The 18,772-nt window shown below is 36.8% G+C and overlaps 1 protein-coding gene across 2 annotated transcripts in view; it reads left to right on the top strand.

Annotated features, from left to right (window-relative positions):
* SDK1 (sidekick cell adhesion molecule 1) overlaps positions 1 to 18,772 on the top strand; it is a 1,168,267-nt gene that overhangs the window by 1,122,327 nt on the left and 27,168 nt on the right. For both annotated transcript variants that reach the window (XM_036741470.1, XM_036741469.1), the window contains one exon: positions 14,631 to 14,795. In XM_036741470.1, coding sequence (XP_036597365.1) covers positions 14,631 to 14,795 — 165 coding nt within the window. The remainder of the gene's footprint in view (positions 1 to 14,630; positions 14,796 to 18,772) is intronic.

Here is an 18,772-nt window from a genome sequence, read left to right as displayed (position 1 = left end):
GAATGCATATATGTATGTATACACCTCATATATATCCTCTCTCTCCAACTCCTGCCATAGAATATAAGTTCCTTAAGAACAAGGACTACATCACTTTTTATCCCATGCCTAGTACAACACCTAATAAATGTTCATTGCACTGAACTGAACAAAAGGTGGAGAATCCCAAGTTCCACCACCTAGAAGCATAAGAAATGGAATTTATTGCAAAGGTCATTTATGCAAAGAAAAATGTTACTTTGTGAACATTCACTATGTCAAGTCCCTGTGAAGGATAGGAGTGATTTAACCACTCTTCCTTGATTACTTCCTCAAGCCTAAGGCGATCTGTTTTTTCCTCCCAGCTCCACCTGTGGCCTTGCGCCATCTACCTGACCTGATGTCTTCCCATTCGTCTCATCCTGTATCTCTGGCACCTAGGAAAACACAGTAGCTTATTCACTTTGTTGGTAGGATAGTATAGAGGAGGAAAGTGAATTTATGAGGGCAAAAGTGGCTAGAAGAGTATCCTGTCTTATTCCATCATCCTCACTGAGTACATAGACGTAGTGCTTTGGGCTCCATGGTCCTGAAGTGCTCTCTAATTACAGAGCAGCTGTATTCAGTTATTCTTTCCCTGTCTCCATCCACCTCTCTCCAACACACAGACACATACAGATACACATGCACACATGAATGGTATCCTTCATGACTCTCTCCTTAAAAACAGAATTTACAGTCCTGTGAAGAGACTCTTAACCCTGCCCAGTGGAGTGCACCAGTGTGACTTTAAAATGAGCATCTTCATGTCAGAGATCACCCTGTCAAGAATGTAAATGCACCACCAACCAGACAGATGTGCACGGATTCAGAATGTTAACATGTTACGCAGGCTTCTCAAGAAATAATAAAGTATTGATTCTCTGCCTTTCCTGGGGAGCCATTTAATTTCTCCTCAAATTATCTTATACCTGTCCATACAGCTGTAATGAAGGAAGCAAGAGTTCCTATGTTGATCTTTGTGTAGCTTCAGGGAGTCAGAAAAGATATGTGAATAAGAAGGACTAATTGGAGTACTGGAGCTAGTTTTTTGGTTAATTTCACACCATGGAAGAAGTTTATCCAGATGTGGAGGCTCCTTTGAAGCCAGTAGGAGGCCTGAACTCAACAGGGGACCACTGAGGAATGAGTAACTGACCCATAGGGATATCGAATATGACAGGGAGCTGACCCATAAAATGCTGCCTTCCTAAATGAAAGCCAAAGATTGTGCTTTCACACCCCATTTTGTTACTGAATGTCAGAATGAGGGTTGCCAATGATTTTCACTTTTAGAACTGAACCTAAGCAAACTGCTTGACTTTAAGTCTTCCTGTTCAAAGCCAAGAAGAACCCTCCTCCCCCTTCCTTCTGTGGCTAAGAGCAGCAGTATCTAATAGTCAAATGAAAAGCTTTTATGGGTTGTCAATATTTAAACACCTTGCCATTACCTTAGGGTTTTGGATCTCAGCTGTCATCTATTACAGGCCTCATTACACAAAACATTAAACGCTGTATCATCTCATTTTCTCCACTGAAGCTCTCTGGCAAGACTCTCTCCAGGCAGGGTAGTGACTTAGTGACTTTAGTATGGCCCCACCCTTGCCACTGCCCTAAGCTTTTTTGTTTGTTTTAATGTGTTCTACCATTTCAGTATTTTCCTTATTTCTAAGTAGATCAGCTCCTTCTCTCAGCTACCCCTCTGGCCCTGTGCCGCCTGCCTGACCTGATGTCTTCCCATCAATCCCAACATAACACCTCTGGCACCCAGAAAACAAAGCAGCTTATCCACAGTGCTTCTAGCACAGAAAAGGGTGGAAATGGAGTTTAGAGCTCAACAGTAGAGTGTCCTCCCTCTCTTCCTCACTCGTGTTCTAACACTCCACAAATGGGACCCAGTAGAATTGGTTGCTGCTATGACACAGGCGCACAGAATGGAACATTTGATAAAATTAGTGTCTGCCTAGGATAAAAAATTCCCTATTATTCCTAGAAAATGGCAGCCAGTGGGTGTATGGTGCAGAGAAAACCTCAATCTGATTTCTATCATGCCCTTCCTCTTCAACGTATTCATTTTCTAGGCATGTGTAAGTTTCCTTTGAAACAGTTTCTGAAAAGCTCCCTGAAAGGCAATGGAAAATTTCAAGTTTGAAAACTGTGCACTGCGCATATGCAGATGATTTATTTACACAAATTATTCCAAGGCATTTTACTGTGTAGATCACACAGCCTAATTTACATATTTACACAATAGACTGGAATGGCACTAAAGGAGCTATAAATATATTTTCCCCTCCAAAGCAGCCATGAAATACATATTTAGGATGTATACAATACAGGCAGACAAGGTATTGTTTTCCCCCACCCCCTCCAAATAAGGCATTTAGCCCAGAAATTGGATCTGATGAGAATAGATGCTTGGGTGGCTGCCTCAGTGCATGGAGACTGTTACATTCCCCCCTGCCCTGGATTTAGAATGTCTGTTCCCCTATAGAAACCTCCCACCTCCCTTTGGATTCACTTGCTCACTTTTCTTGTGATTGGCTTCCAGTTCTCAACAGAACAAAGGAGAAATTCCACATCTTTTGAAATGTTAGCATGCCCTAAAAGCTTCCCAAGTCAGCAGATTCAGAAGGAAGGCTACAGCTATAGTTCTAAACTTATACCATTGGCTTTTCTTATTATTTTTTTTTTCTCCTTTTAACCACATTGGTTGACAGCTTGTCAACCATACCACATTACAGTAAGGACTTGAGTTATTTTTTATAAAATCCTGAGGGTTTTTTCCCCCACTTCCTCTTCTGGCATTCTGTTAAGTTTTCTTCCTTTCTGGAATTACAAGATGAAATCAATCAATCTTTTTTTTTTATCAGATGTATTTATCCCACAATTTGGCCCTTGTCTATCTGCCTATGCATTTCAGTTAAGTTGATAGTGGGGTTTGCCCTGTTACTCAAAGAAAAATGTCAGTGTTTAAGACATAAGTCATTGACAGGTTTCCATCTCCTCAGAGCTCCGGGCTGACAGTCATTTGCTGGTTCTTCTGTGTTAGCAGAACCTGAAGTCTCTGGTAGTGAATGACAGTTTCATTCAGCATGGAGACCCTGTTTAATTGTCCATGAAATCAAACTTTTGTGTTGGCGCCATGTCTGCTCTAATGCCTGCAGTGCACAGTTCTGTTCAGTGTGTTTGAGGGATAAATTGAGCACAAGGACCACGAATATACCTGAACTGGGCTCAAGCTGAATTTGGAAAAGAGCCATTATTGTTTCCAGGCTTATTGGGACATTGCTTCTGCTTGCACATGCTTTTGATTCCCTGGAGGGACAAATTTTAGGATGAAAAACGAAAGTCGATTCGTTATGTTAGCAAGGCATGAAGCTGGTCATTGATATCAGAAAATATACTAGAAAGACAAAAAAGAGATTGTTGATCCTAAGGACCTTGATCATTAAGCCATTTTGTGTTTTCTGGTAAATAAGTATTAAAGGGAGAGGAGAAAAATGTTTCTATTATTTGCTATTTATTATTGTTATTTATTTTATTATTTACGTCTCCTATGAGATTTTTAAGCTGAAACTAGACTCTAAGGATTATCTAGTTCAGACCCAGAAAAGCAGCTGTACTACAGAGGTTCCTTGACAGATGTGCTTATTCCCAGTGATCAGTAATCTAAGACCGACTGGAACATGATTTTGTGATGAATAGGTTATATATACACTTTGATTTCATAGTGATTTTCCTGAACTTGTGCCTTGCCAATGGCATCTTTGCCAGCAATTCCATTGAATTTCAGAGTTCCCCAAGGTATCCTGTGGGAGAACCAGGTGAGAAAGGGTAGTTCAATCAGCCATGTTAAATTTGTGTCTATACCATCACCCCCCCCCCCACCCTGGGCCCCAACTCCACAGTATTGCAATTTAGCTTCTCCATAGTGGTTGACATTCAAGTCCTTCACATAACTTTTTCTTAATGAATTTATTTGCAAATGCATAAAGCAAGACATTAGAGTTAGGTTACATGGTCCAGATCACCTCCCAAACCTGTGCCATAAAGAGAATCTTAGTGTCTAAGTTTATATAATTCTTAGGCTGTCTTCCTTACCGCCATTCTATGGGACTGAGAAAGTAGAGATGTAGTTTCAAATTACAACATCTCATGAGACCCCAAACCGAATGTCCAAGCCTGCAGTTCAGAATATCATTTCTAGCATCACTTGTTTTAAAAATTGGAAAGGAACAACTTTTATATCTTTTAATTATCAGTTGTAACTGTCAACAATCAACAATAATGGAGGGGGAGCAATGGAAGAGATCCACAAAGTTCCTTATATTTTGATTTGTAATTGACCGTGGTTGCCTTTCATAGCAGTAGATTTTTTTCCCTTCCTGTTTGGCTTAGGATTTTATTAAAATCCAAAAAGGATTTTCCTTCTCTGAATGTACAGTGCCTGAAAGTGAGACAAGGTAACTAAAATCTGCTGGTTGATGAAGAGAATTCTGAAAATCTAAGCATATGTAGTGAATAATCCACATCTCAATAATTGAGGGTTGAGTGGATCTCACTTGTAAAGATTATTACTCATTTAAAAAAATGTGACCCTGCCACCTTCTCAAGTGTTAATTAAGACAAAAATCAAAGGATTAGGGATTAGCATGGTGCCTGGGAAATAAGTTGTACAAATTTCATTATTGCTGATGGTTCTGTAATGTTATATTTTACTAATTTGTGGGAATAGTTTTCTCCATCATTGATTTATTGAGATATTTCACAGCATAACATAAATGAGAAAAACAATCCATAGTCAAGAAATTGAGAGGCCAGTTTCAGAGCTGCCAAGACACTCTTCACTTGCTTTTCTAAACATCATTTTGATGTAAATATTTAGTGGGATAAATTGCCTGGTGAAGGAAAACTTGTATTTAAAATATTCCATATGTTAATTCTTTTTGAGGCAGAATTAGGAAAAATAAAATGTGAGGGTTTTCTTCTCCTTAATTCAGGAGAAAACTCTCTCGTGACTTTTTTCTTCCCAAGCATTTCTCAATGTAAATGGATTGCCAAATAAATCGTTCTATGTTGAGGGGCTGTATCAATATTTTAAAATGTTTTTATGAAAAACCCACACAATTCTTGGAGCTATGACAGTGTGCTTAAAATAAAATATGTCCTTTGGGGCTAGGGGTGAAATATTCATATTTTTTCTATAGTAGAAAAGCATTATGCAAACATGAATGCAAAGGACATGCACAGAACTAACTTAAGAAAGTTTGCCTACTTTTTATCTGCCTCAAATCATCATACTAGACCCTTAATGTCAAGAGGTTGTTAACTGGACATCATAGCTTCACTTTTTAAAGTCATAGTGGTTTTGTTTTTGTTCTTTGTATTCTCAGAATAAAAAGAGACATGGCATTTTGGATTGGATGCGTCTGTCCAACAAGCTAGAAAAGACATCATCAGACAGCAGTTTATCTGAAAAAGAAGTTAGTCATGTAACATGGCAGCCAAAAAAGGCTAATGTGATCTTGGACTACCTGAGACACCTGGGTTTCATGAATAACAAGGCAAAAATTCTGCTGTGCTCTGACATAGTGTCTAGGATTATAGGGCTTCTTAACCCTTTTTTGAATTTGACCCTATTGACAATCTGGTAAAGCCTATGGACCACTTCTTATAACAAGCCATTTAAATGCATAAAATTAAATGCATAGGATTAAAAAAGGAAGCCAGTTCTATTGTTGCACTCTACCCTGGTCAGACATTTTAGGAAAGATATTGATGAGCTGGAGAGCATTCGAAAGAGTGAAATGCTTAGAGACCATGTCATATGAGACTATGTGAAGCTCGGCTGAGGGAGCTGGGGATGCCACCTTGCTCTCCTGATTCCGTGTCTTTGCTCATACTGTCATGTATATTTGAGATAGGTTCCCCCTCACATCTCTTTCTGTTGATGTCCTTCCCTTCTTTCAAATGTCATCTTGGAGCCACTTCCTATATAAAGCCTTTGTTGAAGGATGAGGAATGATTAGGTTGATGAAAGATGCTCGGGGAAACATGGCAGCTGTCTTCAAGTGCTTGCCAGAGGACAGAAGTAGGAGCAATGGGTTCCAGTTGCAAGAAGGAAATCTAGACTTTCTCTAAGGAAAAAAAAAACTTTTAACAATTAGATTTATCAGAGAGGTTTAGCAGAAGTTGAACTATCACTTGATGAGTGTGTTATAATAGGGATTGTTTTTCTTCAGGTATTGATTGGACTATATGGTCACTAAAGTCTCTTCCAATGCAAAAATCAACACATGAAGTCAGCTATGTTACCTACCCTTCCCCCCCACATCCTTCAAATCTTCTCTTATCCATTCAAAGAAATATTTATTGTTTCTATTATCTAATTATAGGATGACAACTACATAAATAAATATGCTAATAATGAAAATGCAAAGGGAAGATGCAGACAAAGTTCTAAGAAAAATCTATAAATAGATAACTTGCCCTTACAGTGGCCAGGTAGTATTCAGGGAAGGCTTCATGGAACAGATGACATCTGAGGTGGGATTTGAAAGGAATGAAGAGCATCAGTAGAAAGAGATGTGAGAAACAATCAATAATTTCATTAAAGAGAACCATGATAATGAGACAACATACCAAAATTTTGGGGAATGTAGCCGAAGTAGTACTTAGGGGAAATATTATATCTCTAAATGCTTACATGAAAAAAAATAGAGAAAGAGCAGATCAATGAATTAGGCATACAGCTAAAAAAAACTAGAAAAAGAACAACTTAAAAATACCCAATTGAATACCAAATGAGAAATTCTGAAAATCTCCAGGGTCAGATGGATTTACAAGCAAATTCTGCCAAATATTTAAAGAACAATTGATTCCAATACTATATAAACCATTTGGAAAAACAGGCAAAGAAAGAATCCTAACAAATTCCTTTTATGACAGAAATATGGTGCTGGTATCTAAACCAAGAAGAACTAAAACAGAGAAAGAAAATTAGAGACCAATTTCCCTAATGAATATTGATGCAAAAATTAAAAATATTAGCAAAGAGATTACAGTGATTTGTCATCAGGATAATATACTATGACCAGGTGGGATTTTTTTTTTTTTTTACCAGGGATGCAGGGCTGGTTCAATATTAGGAAAACTATCAGCATAATTGACCATATCAATAACAGAACTAACAGAAATCATATAACTTTCCCAATAAATGCAGAAAAAGCTTTTGAAAAATATAGCACCCATTCCTATTAAAAGCAATAGAGAACATAGGAATAAATGGAATTTTCCTTAAAATGGTAGATTCTACCTAAAGTAGTTTCTACCTAAAACCAGCAGCAAGCATTATCTATTATGGGGATAAGCTCGAAGCTTTCCCATTAAGATCAGGGGTGAACCAAGGATGCCCATTATCACCACTATTATTCAGTATGTTACTAGAAATGTCAGCTTTAGCAATAAGAGAAGAAAAGGAAATTAAAGGGTTTAGACTAGGCAATGAGGAGATAAACTATCACTCTTTGCAAATGATATAATGGTTGGTTTAGAAAATTCTAGAGAATCAACTGAAAAAACTACTCTAAATAATTAATAACTTTAGCAAAGTTGCAGGATATAAAATAAACCAACAGAAATCATCTGGATTTTTACATATTACCAACAAAGCAGCAAGAGAAATTCCATTTAAAATAACTGTAGATAGTATAACATATTTGGGAGTCTACCTGTCAAAACAAACCCAGGAACTATATCGACACAATTATAAAACACTTTTCACACAAATAAAGTCAGATCTAAACAATTGGAAAAATACCAATTGCTCATGGGGAGGCTGAGCTAATATAATAAAATCTACCTAAATTAATTTACTTATTAAGTGTCATGCCAAACTAACAAAAATATTTTATAGAGCTAAAAAAATAGCAAAATTCACCTAGAAGAACAAAAAGTCAAGACTGTCAAGGGAATTAATGAAAAAAAAATAAAAGAAAGGTGGCCTAGGCACGCCAAATCTAAAACTTATTATAAAGTGGCAGTCATCAAAACTATTTGGTACTGGCAAAGAAACAGAGTGATGGATGAGTGAAATAGATTAGGTACATAAGACACAGTAGTAAATGACTATAGTAATCTACTGTTTGATAAACCCAAGGACTCCAGCTTCTGAGATAAGAACTCACTATTTGACAAAAACTTCTGGGAAAGCTGGAAAATAGTATGGCAGTAACTAGGTATAGACTAACATCTCACACCGTACACCAAGACAAGGTCAAAATTCGTATATGATTTAGACATAAGGGTGATACCATAAGCAGATTAGGATATCAAGGAATATCAGATCTATGGAGAAGGGAAGAATTTATGACCAAACAAGAGATAGAGAACATTGTGAAATGCAAAATGGATACTTTTGATTAAATTATAAAGGTTTTGCCCAAGACCAGTGTAACCAAGATTAGAAGGAAAGCAGGAAACTGGGAAACAATTTTTATAGCCAGTGTTTCTGATAAAAGTCTCATTTCTCAAATATATAGAGAACTGAATCAAGTTTATAAGAATACAAGCCACTCACAATTGATAAATGGTCAAAGGATATAAACAGGCAGTTTTTAGATGAAATTAAAGCCATCTATGGTGATATAAAATGCTCTAAATCACTATTAATTAGACAAGTGTAAATTAAAACTACTCTGGGGTACCAACTCCCTTGTATCAGATTGGCTAGTATGACAGAAAAGGGAGATGATAAATGTTGGAGAAGATGTGGGAAAATTGGAATACCAATTCCTTGTTAGTGGAGTTGTAAACTGATCCAACCATTCTGGAGAACAATTTGGAACTATGTTCAAAGGGCTATAAAACTGTGCATACTCTTTGTTTTTATAAATTAGAGTTTTAGTTTTTAGTTTATAGCACTCAGCTCCACAAACTTTTGAGTTCCAATTTTCTTCCCTGCCCTCCCCTGCCCCTTCCCCTCCAAGATGGTATGGAGTCCGATATACGTTTTTCATTTACTTTTGCATTAAACTTATAATAGTCAAGTTGTAAAGAAGAATTATGACCAATGAAATGAATCATGAGAAAGAGGAAACAAAACCAATAAAAAGGAGAAAAGAAAAAAAAGAGCAAACAGTTTGCCTCAATCTGCATTCAGACTCTGTAGTTCTTTCTTTGGATATAGAAAGCTCTTTCCATCATGAGTCCTTTGAACTGTCTTTGAACCTTATATAGCTGAGAAGAGCCAAGTCTGTCAAAGTTAGTCATCATAGAAGCAATATGTCTGTGGTTGTGCACAGTGTTCTCCTGGTTCTGCTCCCCTCACTCAACATCAGATCATGTAGGTCTTTCCAGGTTATTATGAAATCTGTATCTCCCCTATTTCTTATAGCACAATAGTATTCTATTACATTTGTATATCACAACTTGTTTAGCCATTTGTGCATACTCTTTGATCCAGCAATACCACTACTAGGATTCAAAGAGATCACAAAAAAGGGAAATGGACCCAAATGTACAAAAAATATTTATAGCAGCTTTTTTCTGGCGGCAAAGAATTGGAAACTGAGGTGGATGTCCATCAATTGGGGAATGGCTGAACAAGTTGTGATATATGAATGTAATAGAATACTATTGTGCTATAACACATGATGAGCAGGTGGATTTTTGAAAAACCTGGAAAGACTTACATGAACTGATGTTGAGTGAAGTGAGCAAAAGCAGGAAAACAGCATACACAAGTAACAGCAGCATTATGTGAGGATCAAGTATGATAGACTTAGCTCTTCTCAGCAATACAGTGATCCAAGACAATTCCAAAAGACTCCTGATGAAAAATACCATCCACAACCAGAGAAACAACTATGGAGTCTGAATGCAGATTGAAGCATACTATTTTCAGGAATTTTTTTGTTTTTTGTTTTTTCTTTCTCCTAGTTTTTCCCTTTTGTTCTGATTCTTGTTTCAAAACATGACTAATGTGGAAATGTTTAATATGATTATAAATGTCTAACCAATATCAGATTGCTTGCAATCTTGGCAGGGGGGAATGGAGGGAGGGAGAAAATCTCAAAATCTCAAAAATCTTATAAAAGTGGATTTTGAAAACTATCTTGACATGTAATTGGAAAAATATACTATTAAGTAGGAAAAAATAAAAATAAAGTATACAATATTTTTTAAAAACATGTGAGAGGGTGTAATCAGGGCAGGATTTTTTTTTTTTTTTTGCTATTCTTCTCTTTTGGGATGCTAAGGCAACAAAGTAACTTTAGTGAGTCTGGCCTTTGTTTGAATAGGGCAAGTAAAGTGAGATCTTTTGTCTTGGAATGCTTCTTAGCACTGGGGCAGTTGAGAGTCATTGATTTGTATATGATGTGGTGCTGATGGTTGAGGAACTTTCCCACACCCTGGTTTTCCACACCCTGGACAGTGAGCCTCGAGCCCCTAAGGCCCTGAACAGCTGTATATGTACTGGAAGGTTAACTTGACTTTTGGGGGCACACTCATTGAGAGAGTGTAGGTGACAAGACTCTGGGCAAGCCGTTGAAACAGCCCCCCCGGCTTTGATAACTCAGATGTTAGTGCTTCTCTGGTAACTATGTATTGCTATGGATAGACTGCTTTGTGTTACTTGCTCTGTTTATAATATATGCTTGTAATTTCTGTTTGTATTTGCTCTGAAGTTCAGGGGGCTGATCTTTTCCCCCGATCTAAGTGAATGATATATGTATGTTTACGTAAACTGAGATTGTTAACTCCTCAAAGTTGCTTTCCTTATAAAAGCAGACCAAAGAACCTGTGCTTGCAGCCCTCCTGTCTGCTCTTGTTGGTCTTACACAGCCACAGTAGCTGCTAGCAACATTGTTGTTATAGAGGGGACCTGGTTAGGTAGTAGGGTGAAGGGGAAACCTGTTAGGTGGCAGTGTAAGCAAAAGCATGGAGTCAGGAAAACAAGGAGATATCCCCTATTCCTTCAAATGAACCTCATGTAGCAATCAACCTCTTGAGGCATGAACTCCCTTATAAATAAAATGAAGGAGTTAAGTGAGATGCTCTCTTAAGGTCCCTTTTAGCTCCGCCATCTCTGAGTCTCTTCCAGTGTTGCATATAAATGCTTTAGAATAGATAGGCCTAGGCTAAACATTGCCATTTTGAGTTTACTGCAGTAATGACAATGTCTCTGAAAAATGAACCTAGATATAAGTGGATATATAGCGATAGTAATAATGCCTTACACTTGAACAGGGCTTTATACTCTTCAAAACACTTTCACATACATTACCTCATTCAGTATATGAATATAGGAACTTAAATAGTGCAGTAAGGCTTTAGTGGCCTATAAATCCCAGGCAAGTATAGACATATATGCCAGAAATTTCATTATTATTTACTGTTGGGAAAATCCATTTGAACATATCTGGTGTTTTGCAGTATAGGATAATAATGATTTAGGTATATTGCAGGTCTTCCTATAAAGCTGTCAGGGTCATAGGCACCTGTATATGTAAATATTTTTCTCCTTTCAAAAAATCTTTTCCCCCTTTCCAAGATCCACATGTAGAAAGGATAGAAATATCCATGTGTGTATAATATACATATGTATATACACATAAGCATAGATGTATATAATTAGTAATTACTCATGATTTGAAGTAGATATTTTGGTATAGACATTTTGCTCAATAAAAATTTTATTAAAGAATTTTTCATATTTAAAATTTAATTCATTAATTTCATATTTAAAATTTAAAGTCATAAGCCTAGTAAATGTTTGATATATGTATATATACAGACATATTTATGTGTAGATATATGCATACATATATATGCATATATATGTATGTATATATTCTACATAAAAGAAATAGATACCTTGGATACATTATACAGTTTGCCAGCAAACTGTCTCTCTTAGAGGAGCAGCTAGTTGTTGCAGTTGATAGAGTTCTGGGCCTGGAGTCAGGAAGACTCATCTTTCTGAGTTCAAATCCAGCTTCAGACCCTTACTAGCTGAGTGACCTTGGACAAATCGATTAATCCTTTTTGCCTCAGTTTTCTCCTCTGTTAAATGAGCTGGAGAAGGAAATGGCAAACCCTCTTGTATCTTTGCCAAGAAAACCCCAAATGCGTCACAAAAAGTTGGACACAACTGAAATGACCCAACAAATACTTCTCTTAGAGATTTCAATATGCAGAATGTCCCAAAAGTCGTAGTGAAGTTTTAGATTTTGATAGCTTTAATAGCCATTAAATACATTTTTCAAACATTTATGCTTAAACAGGTAAAGTTTTAAACTTTATTAAGACTTTGGAACACCCTGTATGTTGTCATTCAGAGTTAACTCTGAAGAAAGCCTCATGCTAAAATAAGAAACCTTACTGATAATCAAATCATAGGAAGTCAGAGCTGGAAAAGACCTTAGAGATCATTTGGTCTACACTCATTTTGTAGACATTTAGTATGTGTATACTCAAATTATGACATATGTACTTCTCCATTTACATGTTGTATCCTTCCTTTTGACATTCTCTTCTCACACATTACTTTAAAAAATCTCCTTAGACAACACTTACCTGGTGAACTTATCTAGTTCAGAAAAGTATATAATATTTAAGTACAGTGACAGAATTTATCACTGAACTTTGTGGAGGCCTAATGGGATTACACAAATGTAATATCAGGATATTGAACTTGAGTCTAGGCAAAAAAAATGGGTGACTGCCTGTACAGTATTTGTTGGGGAATAGATCCACTTCTCCAGCCTATCACAGTACCTAAATTTCTGCCATCAGAAAAACATTTGTTTATATCTCCAGAAGAAGGCTATTGAATTGGCTTTTGAAAAGGAAAACATTTTTTCAAAATTTTATTTACTTATTTTCAGTTTTCAACATTTATTTCTGTAAGATTTTGATTTCCAAATTTTCTCCCCATCTCTCCCCTCCCCCCACCCCAAGATAGCATGCAATTTTATATAGGCTCTACATATACATTCATATTAAACCTACTTTTACATTAGTCGTGTTGTAAAGAACTGGAACCAATGGGAGAAACCACAAGAAAATAGAAACAAAAATAAAAAAAGAGAAACAGCAAATAATATGCTTTGATCTGCATTCAGACTCCATAGTTATTTTTCTGAATATGGATGGCATTTTCCATCATGAGTCTTTGGAGTTGTCTTCTATCCTTGCATTGGTAAGAAGAAATAAATCTATCAAAGTTAATCATTGTACAAAGTAGCTGTTACTGTGTACAATGCTTTCCTGGTTCTTCTCACTTCATTCAGCATCATTTCATATAAATCTTTCCAGGTTTTTCTGAAGTCCCCCTGCTCATTTCTTATAGCATAATAGTACTCCATTACATTCGTATACTACAACTTGTTCAGCCATGCCCCAACTGATGGGCATCCCCTCAATTTCCAGTTCTTGGCCACCACAAAAAGAGCTGCTATAAATATTTTTGTACATGTGGATACTTTTCCAATTTGTATGATCTCTTTGGAATGCAAACCTAAAAGTGGTATTGCTGGGTCAAAGGGTAGACACATTTTTATATCCCTTTGAGCATAGTTCAAATTGTTCTCCAGAATGGTTGGATCAGTTCACAACTCTACCAACAATTCATTAGTGTTCCAATTTTCCCACATCTTCTCCAACATTTATAATTTTCCTGTTTTGTCATGTCAGTCAATTTTATAAGTGTGATGTGGCACCTCAGAGTTGTTTTGATTTGCATTTCTTTAATCAATAGTGATTTACAGCATTTTGAAAAGGAAAACATTGAGAGATCAAGGATCATGAAGGAGAGGGAGACAAGGAAATATTTTTGATTGAATGAGTCAAATTTAGGAAAGTCTGGATCTGGAGAATTGGGCACTTTAGGGAAAAGAGGAATCAGGTGAAATACCATATACACATAACTTTGCATAACCAAGGGGTGGCTTAAGGACAAAATTCCTAATCCAATGTGTGCCCTCCGTAAAAACTTACTCTAATGCTTCATTTTTCCATCTGAAGATGATCCTGAGTTCCTAAGTACTGTGCCAAGGGAGGGTATGCTTTTTTAGATTCTACTTTCCTGGAAAGATTTTGAGTGTGGTCTCATTGGATTTGCTCTCCAAAGACCAGTCTAAGTGAAAAAGGGCTCACCATCCGTTGGCTGGCATTTAGTGATGAACATGTTAGCCATAGAACCCCCAAGTAATATTGGAGTATTGATATGATGTCTTGTCAGTGTGAGATTTAAGAATGGATATGAAGGAAAAAGGGAGGCAAGGGAGCAAACATTTATTAAGCATTTGTACAGAGCCTACCATGTCCCAGGCACTGTGCTAATGCTTTACAAGTAGTATCTCATCTGATTTTATAAGGTTCCTCTATTGTTCTATCTCATGCCCCAAGTCTCAAAACGACATTGGTCCAGAGGAAGAATGCAAAGATAATCCATTCTTGAATAAATATGTATTACTATTAGCACAAGCATCAGTCCTCACTGAAGCCAGAAATGACAACCATTTACAATTGAATAATTCCATAGGGTTGGAGATTTGAGGGGAAGATGAAGAATAACTATTTTATTTTTCTTGTTTCCTTTCCAGATGAAGGACTATGGGATATGTTTGTGAAGGATATCCCCCGAAGTGCTACATCCTACACTGTCAGCTTGGACAAACTCCGGCAGGGGGTGACTTATGAATTCCGAGTGGTGGCAGTAAATGATTTTGGCTATGGAGAGCCTAGCAGTCCCTCTGTAGCTATATCAGGTAATGGGGTTAAGGGGAGAAGATAATCAATTCAGTTTCGGACATGTTGAATTGGAGGTACTAGTGAGGTCCTGATGATGTTCAGTAAGTAGTTAGAGATGTGACAGGCAAGATATAATTTCAGGGTAGAGACTATGGCTGGGAGAAGTAATTTGTGTGTGTGTGTGTGTGTGTGTGTGTATACAATATATACATATGTGTATATATGCACGTATAGAGATGTATATAGGTATTTTTGTTTATATAAATATGAAGAGAGAGAATTGTAAAGGGAATTTGGAAAGTTTCAGAAATGTGAAGGAGGCCATAAATTGATTTAGAGGAAGACTTTGGGAGGAGAAAGAGGATTCAAACTGAAAGGAAAGGGTTAGAGCTGAAGGAAGAAAAGAACCTGACAAAAAGGAGGAGGAGGACAGAGAGAGGGGGAGCAGAAGGAGAAAGGCTTGAGCTCCAAGAGACAATGAACCCAAGGAGGAAGAGGAGAATTAGCAGAGAAGACAGAAGTTGGTAAGACAAGTCAGACTTGTGAGTATAAAAAATAAAATGATAGTAAGAGAAGGGAAAGAAAGTCAGATATGGCTATCAAGATGCTAACAATGGTGAAAAGGAGGTAACAGCTCTGCAGCAGACGCCTAATAGCTTTTTTGTCAGTCCATTTCTGTAGTGGGAACTGCTAGCAAGAACAACAAAGGATTGAGACACGGGGAAATTTGACCTCACTGAGTTGAGACTCATGACTGTGATATGGCCATGGGGGGATAGACTTTATTCAGCAAAAATGATATAAGTTTAAAACAAGTGTGTGTGTGTGTGTGTGTGTGTGTGTGTGTGTGTGTGTGTGTGTGTGTACTGGGAAGGGGGAAGGCAAAGTAAAATTCTATTTCAAGGAGACATCATGTGAACAAATCCAAGAAGAGGAGGACAAAAGTGTGGTGAAGAGCAGTTGGGTGGAGATGAATGGAAGCAGTGTTGTCATTGGAGTATATAGGAGAACACCTGAACACAAAGGGAGAATAAATGAGCAGTTTGGCAAACAGATCTACACAGCCTGGCACAAAGCTGTGATATAGTAGAGAAGCAGGATTTCAATTATCTGGAGTCTTCTGGAGTTCTTTCTGCCAAAAGCAGAAGGGTGATAAATTATTTGCTTGCTTTAACGATTTCATCCTTTAAAAGCAGGGAAGAGCCAGTAAGAGAAACTTCTACTTAGATAAAATTCAAAGGTGGAGGAACTATTAAAAAGGATATGGTTGCTAGGATGGATATAACAAGGATTTGGGGGAGGAAGTATATCTTCACTTAAGACTTTGGAATAAAGGAGAGAAAAATCCAAACATAAACACCCAGATTTTTGAAGATCAAAAGATTCAGAGAAAGAATAGGCAGGACCAGCTGGACTAAAATCCTAAAGCAAACATTCACCTGGTTGGCATGGAACTGAACTTCTCAAGACAGGAAGAGAAACAATTCAAATGAGAATGAAGAGTAGGCATTGTCTGAAGAAATTGATTCCCATTAGAGGATGAGGGGAATGACCAACCAACTTAGATTTGTTTTCTTAATAATCTTGTATTTGCCCCCAGTTACATGGGAAGACAATTGTAAACATTCATTTAAAAAAATTGAGTTCCAAATTTTCTCTCTTCCTCCCTCATCTTCCCCCCTCTGAGACAATAAACAATTTGATATAGGTTATACATGTTCAATCATGCAAAATATATTATCATATTACCAACTTAGATGTTTTAAATGACATATACAAAAGATAAAAATAAGGGCAAGTAATAGGATGAGTAGAAGGGTGTAGCAAGATAGGAGCAGTATCAGCATGCTAAAGCTCTGAGGCTGTTGGAGAAAATCTAAGGGCAATAAAAAAAGATTTTTTTTTTAAAAAAGCTCTATTTCAAAAGGGATTAAGGGGTAGGACTACTTCTCAGGTTGGACAGAATGAAAACAGACCCAGGTCAGAACTTCACCATGCTTAATTTACTTCTGTTTCTCTGCCAAGGAGAATGAGTTTTGGATTGGAAAAGACAATGAAAATGGCTAAGAGGGAACTGAAGCCCAGATAAGAAGGGAGTTAGTAAGAGAGTGCCTAGTTCCCCTTTTTGTATTGAAGTTACTAGGCTCAGGCGAACTACGACTGAGGTTACTGAAAGCATTGTAGATGTGATAGCTAAGCTATTTTCAGTAATCTTTGAAAAATCATTAATTTAGAACTTAAAATCCTATAAAAGTGAATGTTGAAAATAAATATAAATAATCAATAATTTAAAAAAAGAAAAATCATGGAAGATTAAAAAAGCTTCGAGAAGAGTAAATGTCCCAATTTTCAAAAAAAAGGAAGAGAATGAATCTGGGTGATAGGTCAGTGAATTTGCTTTAATTCCACACAAGATTCTAGAAAGTATTATTAAAAGGAATGGATAATGAACAACTGGAAGAGGAAACATTGGTAACCAGAATGATTTTATAACCAGATAACCAGAATGATTTTATCAAAACAGATCATGACAGATTTTCCTTTTTGAAAGGGTTACAATACTAATAGGTCATGAGAATGTTATGGATATAGATACCTAGATGTTAGCAAAAAAATTTGACAATCTTTCATACTATTTTTTATGAGTGAGATGGAGAAGTGTGGATTAGATAGTAGAGCAATCAAGTAGATTTGGAATGAATTAAATAATTTGATCCAAAGAGTAATTAATTATTAATGGTTTGATGCCAGTGTGGAAGGGGGGTCCCTAAGCAGAGTGCTCCAAATGCTTATACTTGGTCCCACGCTATTAGCCATTTTAGCAATTACTTGGGTAAAGGCATTGATAGCATACTAATCAAATTTGCAGATGACACCAACTTGGAGGGATACATGGGAAACTTGGAGATCTAACCTCTAACACCCTAGATTGTAGAATCAAGATCCAAATAGATTTTGACAGGCTAAAATATTTGGACTGAATTAGGTTTAAAAAATCAACTTCATAAGTACAGTACAAGATGACAGAAATGTGACTAGAGAGTAATTTTTCTGAAAAATAAGTGGAGTGGACTACAAGTTCAATATAAGTCAAGATTATGATATAATAGCCAAAACTGTTAATATGATTTCTAGATATATTCAGAGTGAGCTGGTGTCCAGGACCAGGGATATAATAGTTCCATTATACTTGCCGTGGTCAAATTACATCTCTAGTTTTCTCTTCATTTCTGGGTACCAGATATTAGGATGGCCATTGACAAGCACTGATTTGGCATCTTGAGGAAGAAACCAGGATGGTGAAGGACCTGTAGGTCATGTCATATAGAAGGATTGGTTGAAGGATCTAGGAATGATTAGCCTTTGGAAGAGAAGATTAGGGCAAACATGAAGCTGCCTTCAAAAATTTGAAGGGCTATCCCATGGAAGACAAATTCATCTTACTATAATTGGCCTCTATAGAGAATGAAGAAGAATGGCTAGAGGCAAATTTCAACTTGATTTGAGAAGCTCCTTCCTACTGGAGCTATTAAAAAGGACAGTAGACCATTGCTGGGACTTAGTGAATTTCCCTTCTCTAGACACTTTCAGACAAAGTTTGGGTGACAGATTACTCATTAGGTATGTCGTAGAGGGGATTTTTATTCATCTAGAGATTGGACTCAATCATCTGTAAGGTTTCTTCTGGCTCCAAGATTCTGTGATTTATTAATTGAGAGAACAGTTTCAATAGAGTTGGGGGAAGGAGGTGTCAAAAGCCAAATTGTAAAGAGTATTGGCATTGGAGGCAGGATGTGTAGAATAATCTTTCTAGGCATCTTCTAGGGAGAAGAGATAAAGGTCTTGAAGTGATGGTTGGGTTGAATAAAGGTATTTATGGATGGATAGACATGAGCGTATTCATTTATCCATCCTGTTTCCCTCACTGATTTATAAACTTTTTGAGGGGAGGCAGAGTGTTCAATTTGTACTTTGTAAACCAAAATAACTACAA

The sequence above is a fragment of the Trichosurus vulpecula genome, chromosome 1 (genome assembly GCF_011100635.1).
Source record: "Trichosurus vulpecula isolate mTriVul1 chromosome 1, mTriVul1.pri, whole genome shotgun sequence".
Classification (NCBI taxonomy): Eukaryota; Metazoa; Chordata; class Mammalia; order Diprotodontia; family Phalangeridae; genus Trichosurus; species Trichosurus vulpecula.
Note: the sequence above shows the minus strand (reverse complement) of the source record. Positions and strands in the feature narration are given on the sequence as shown.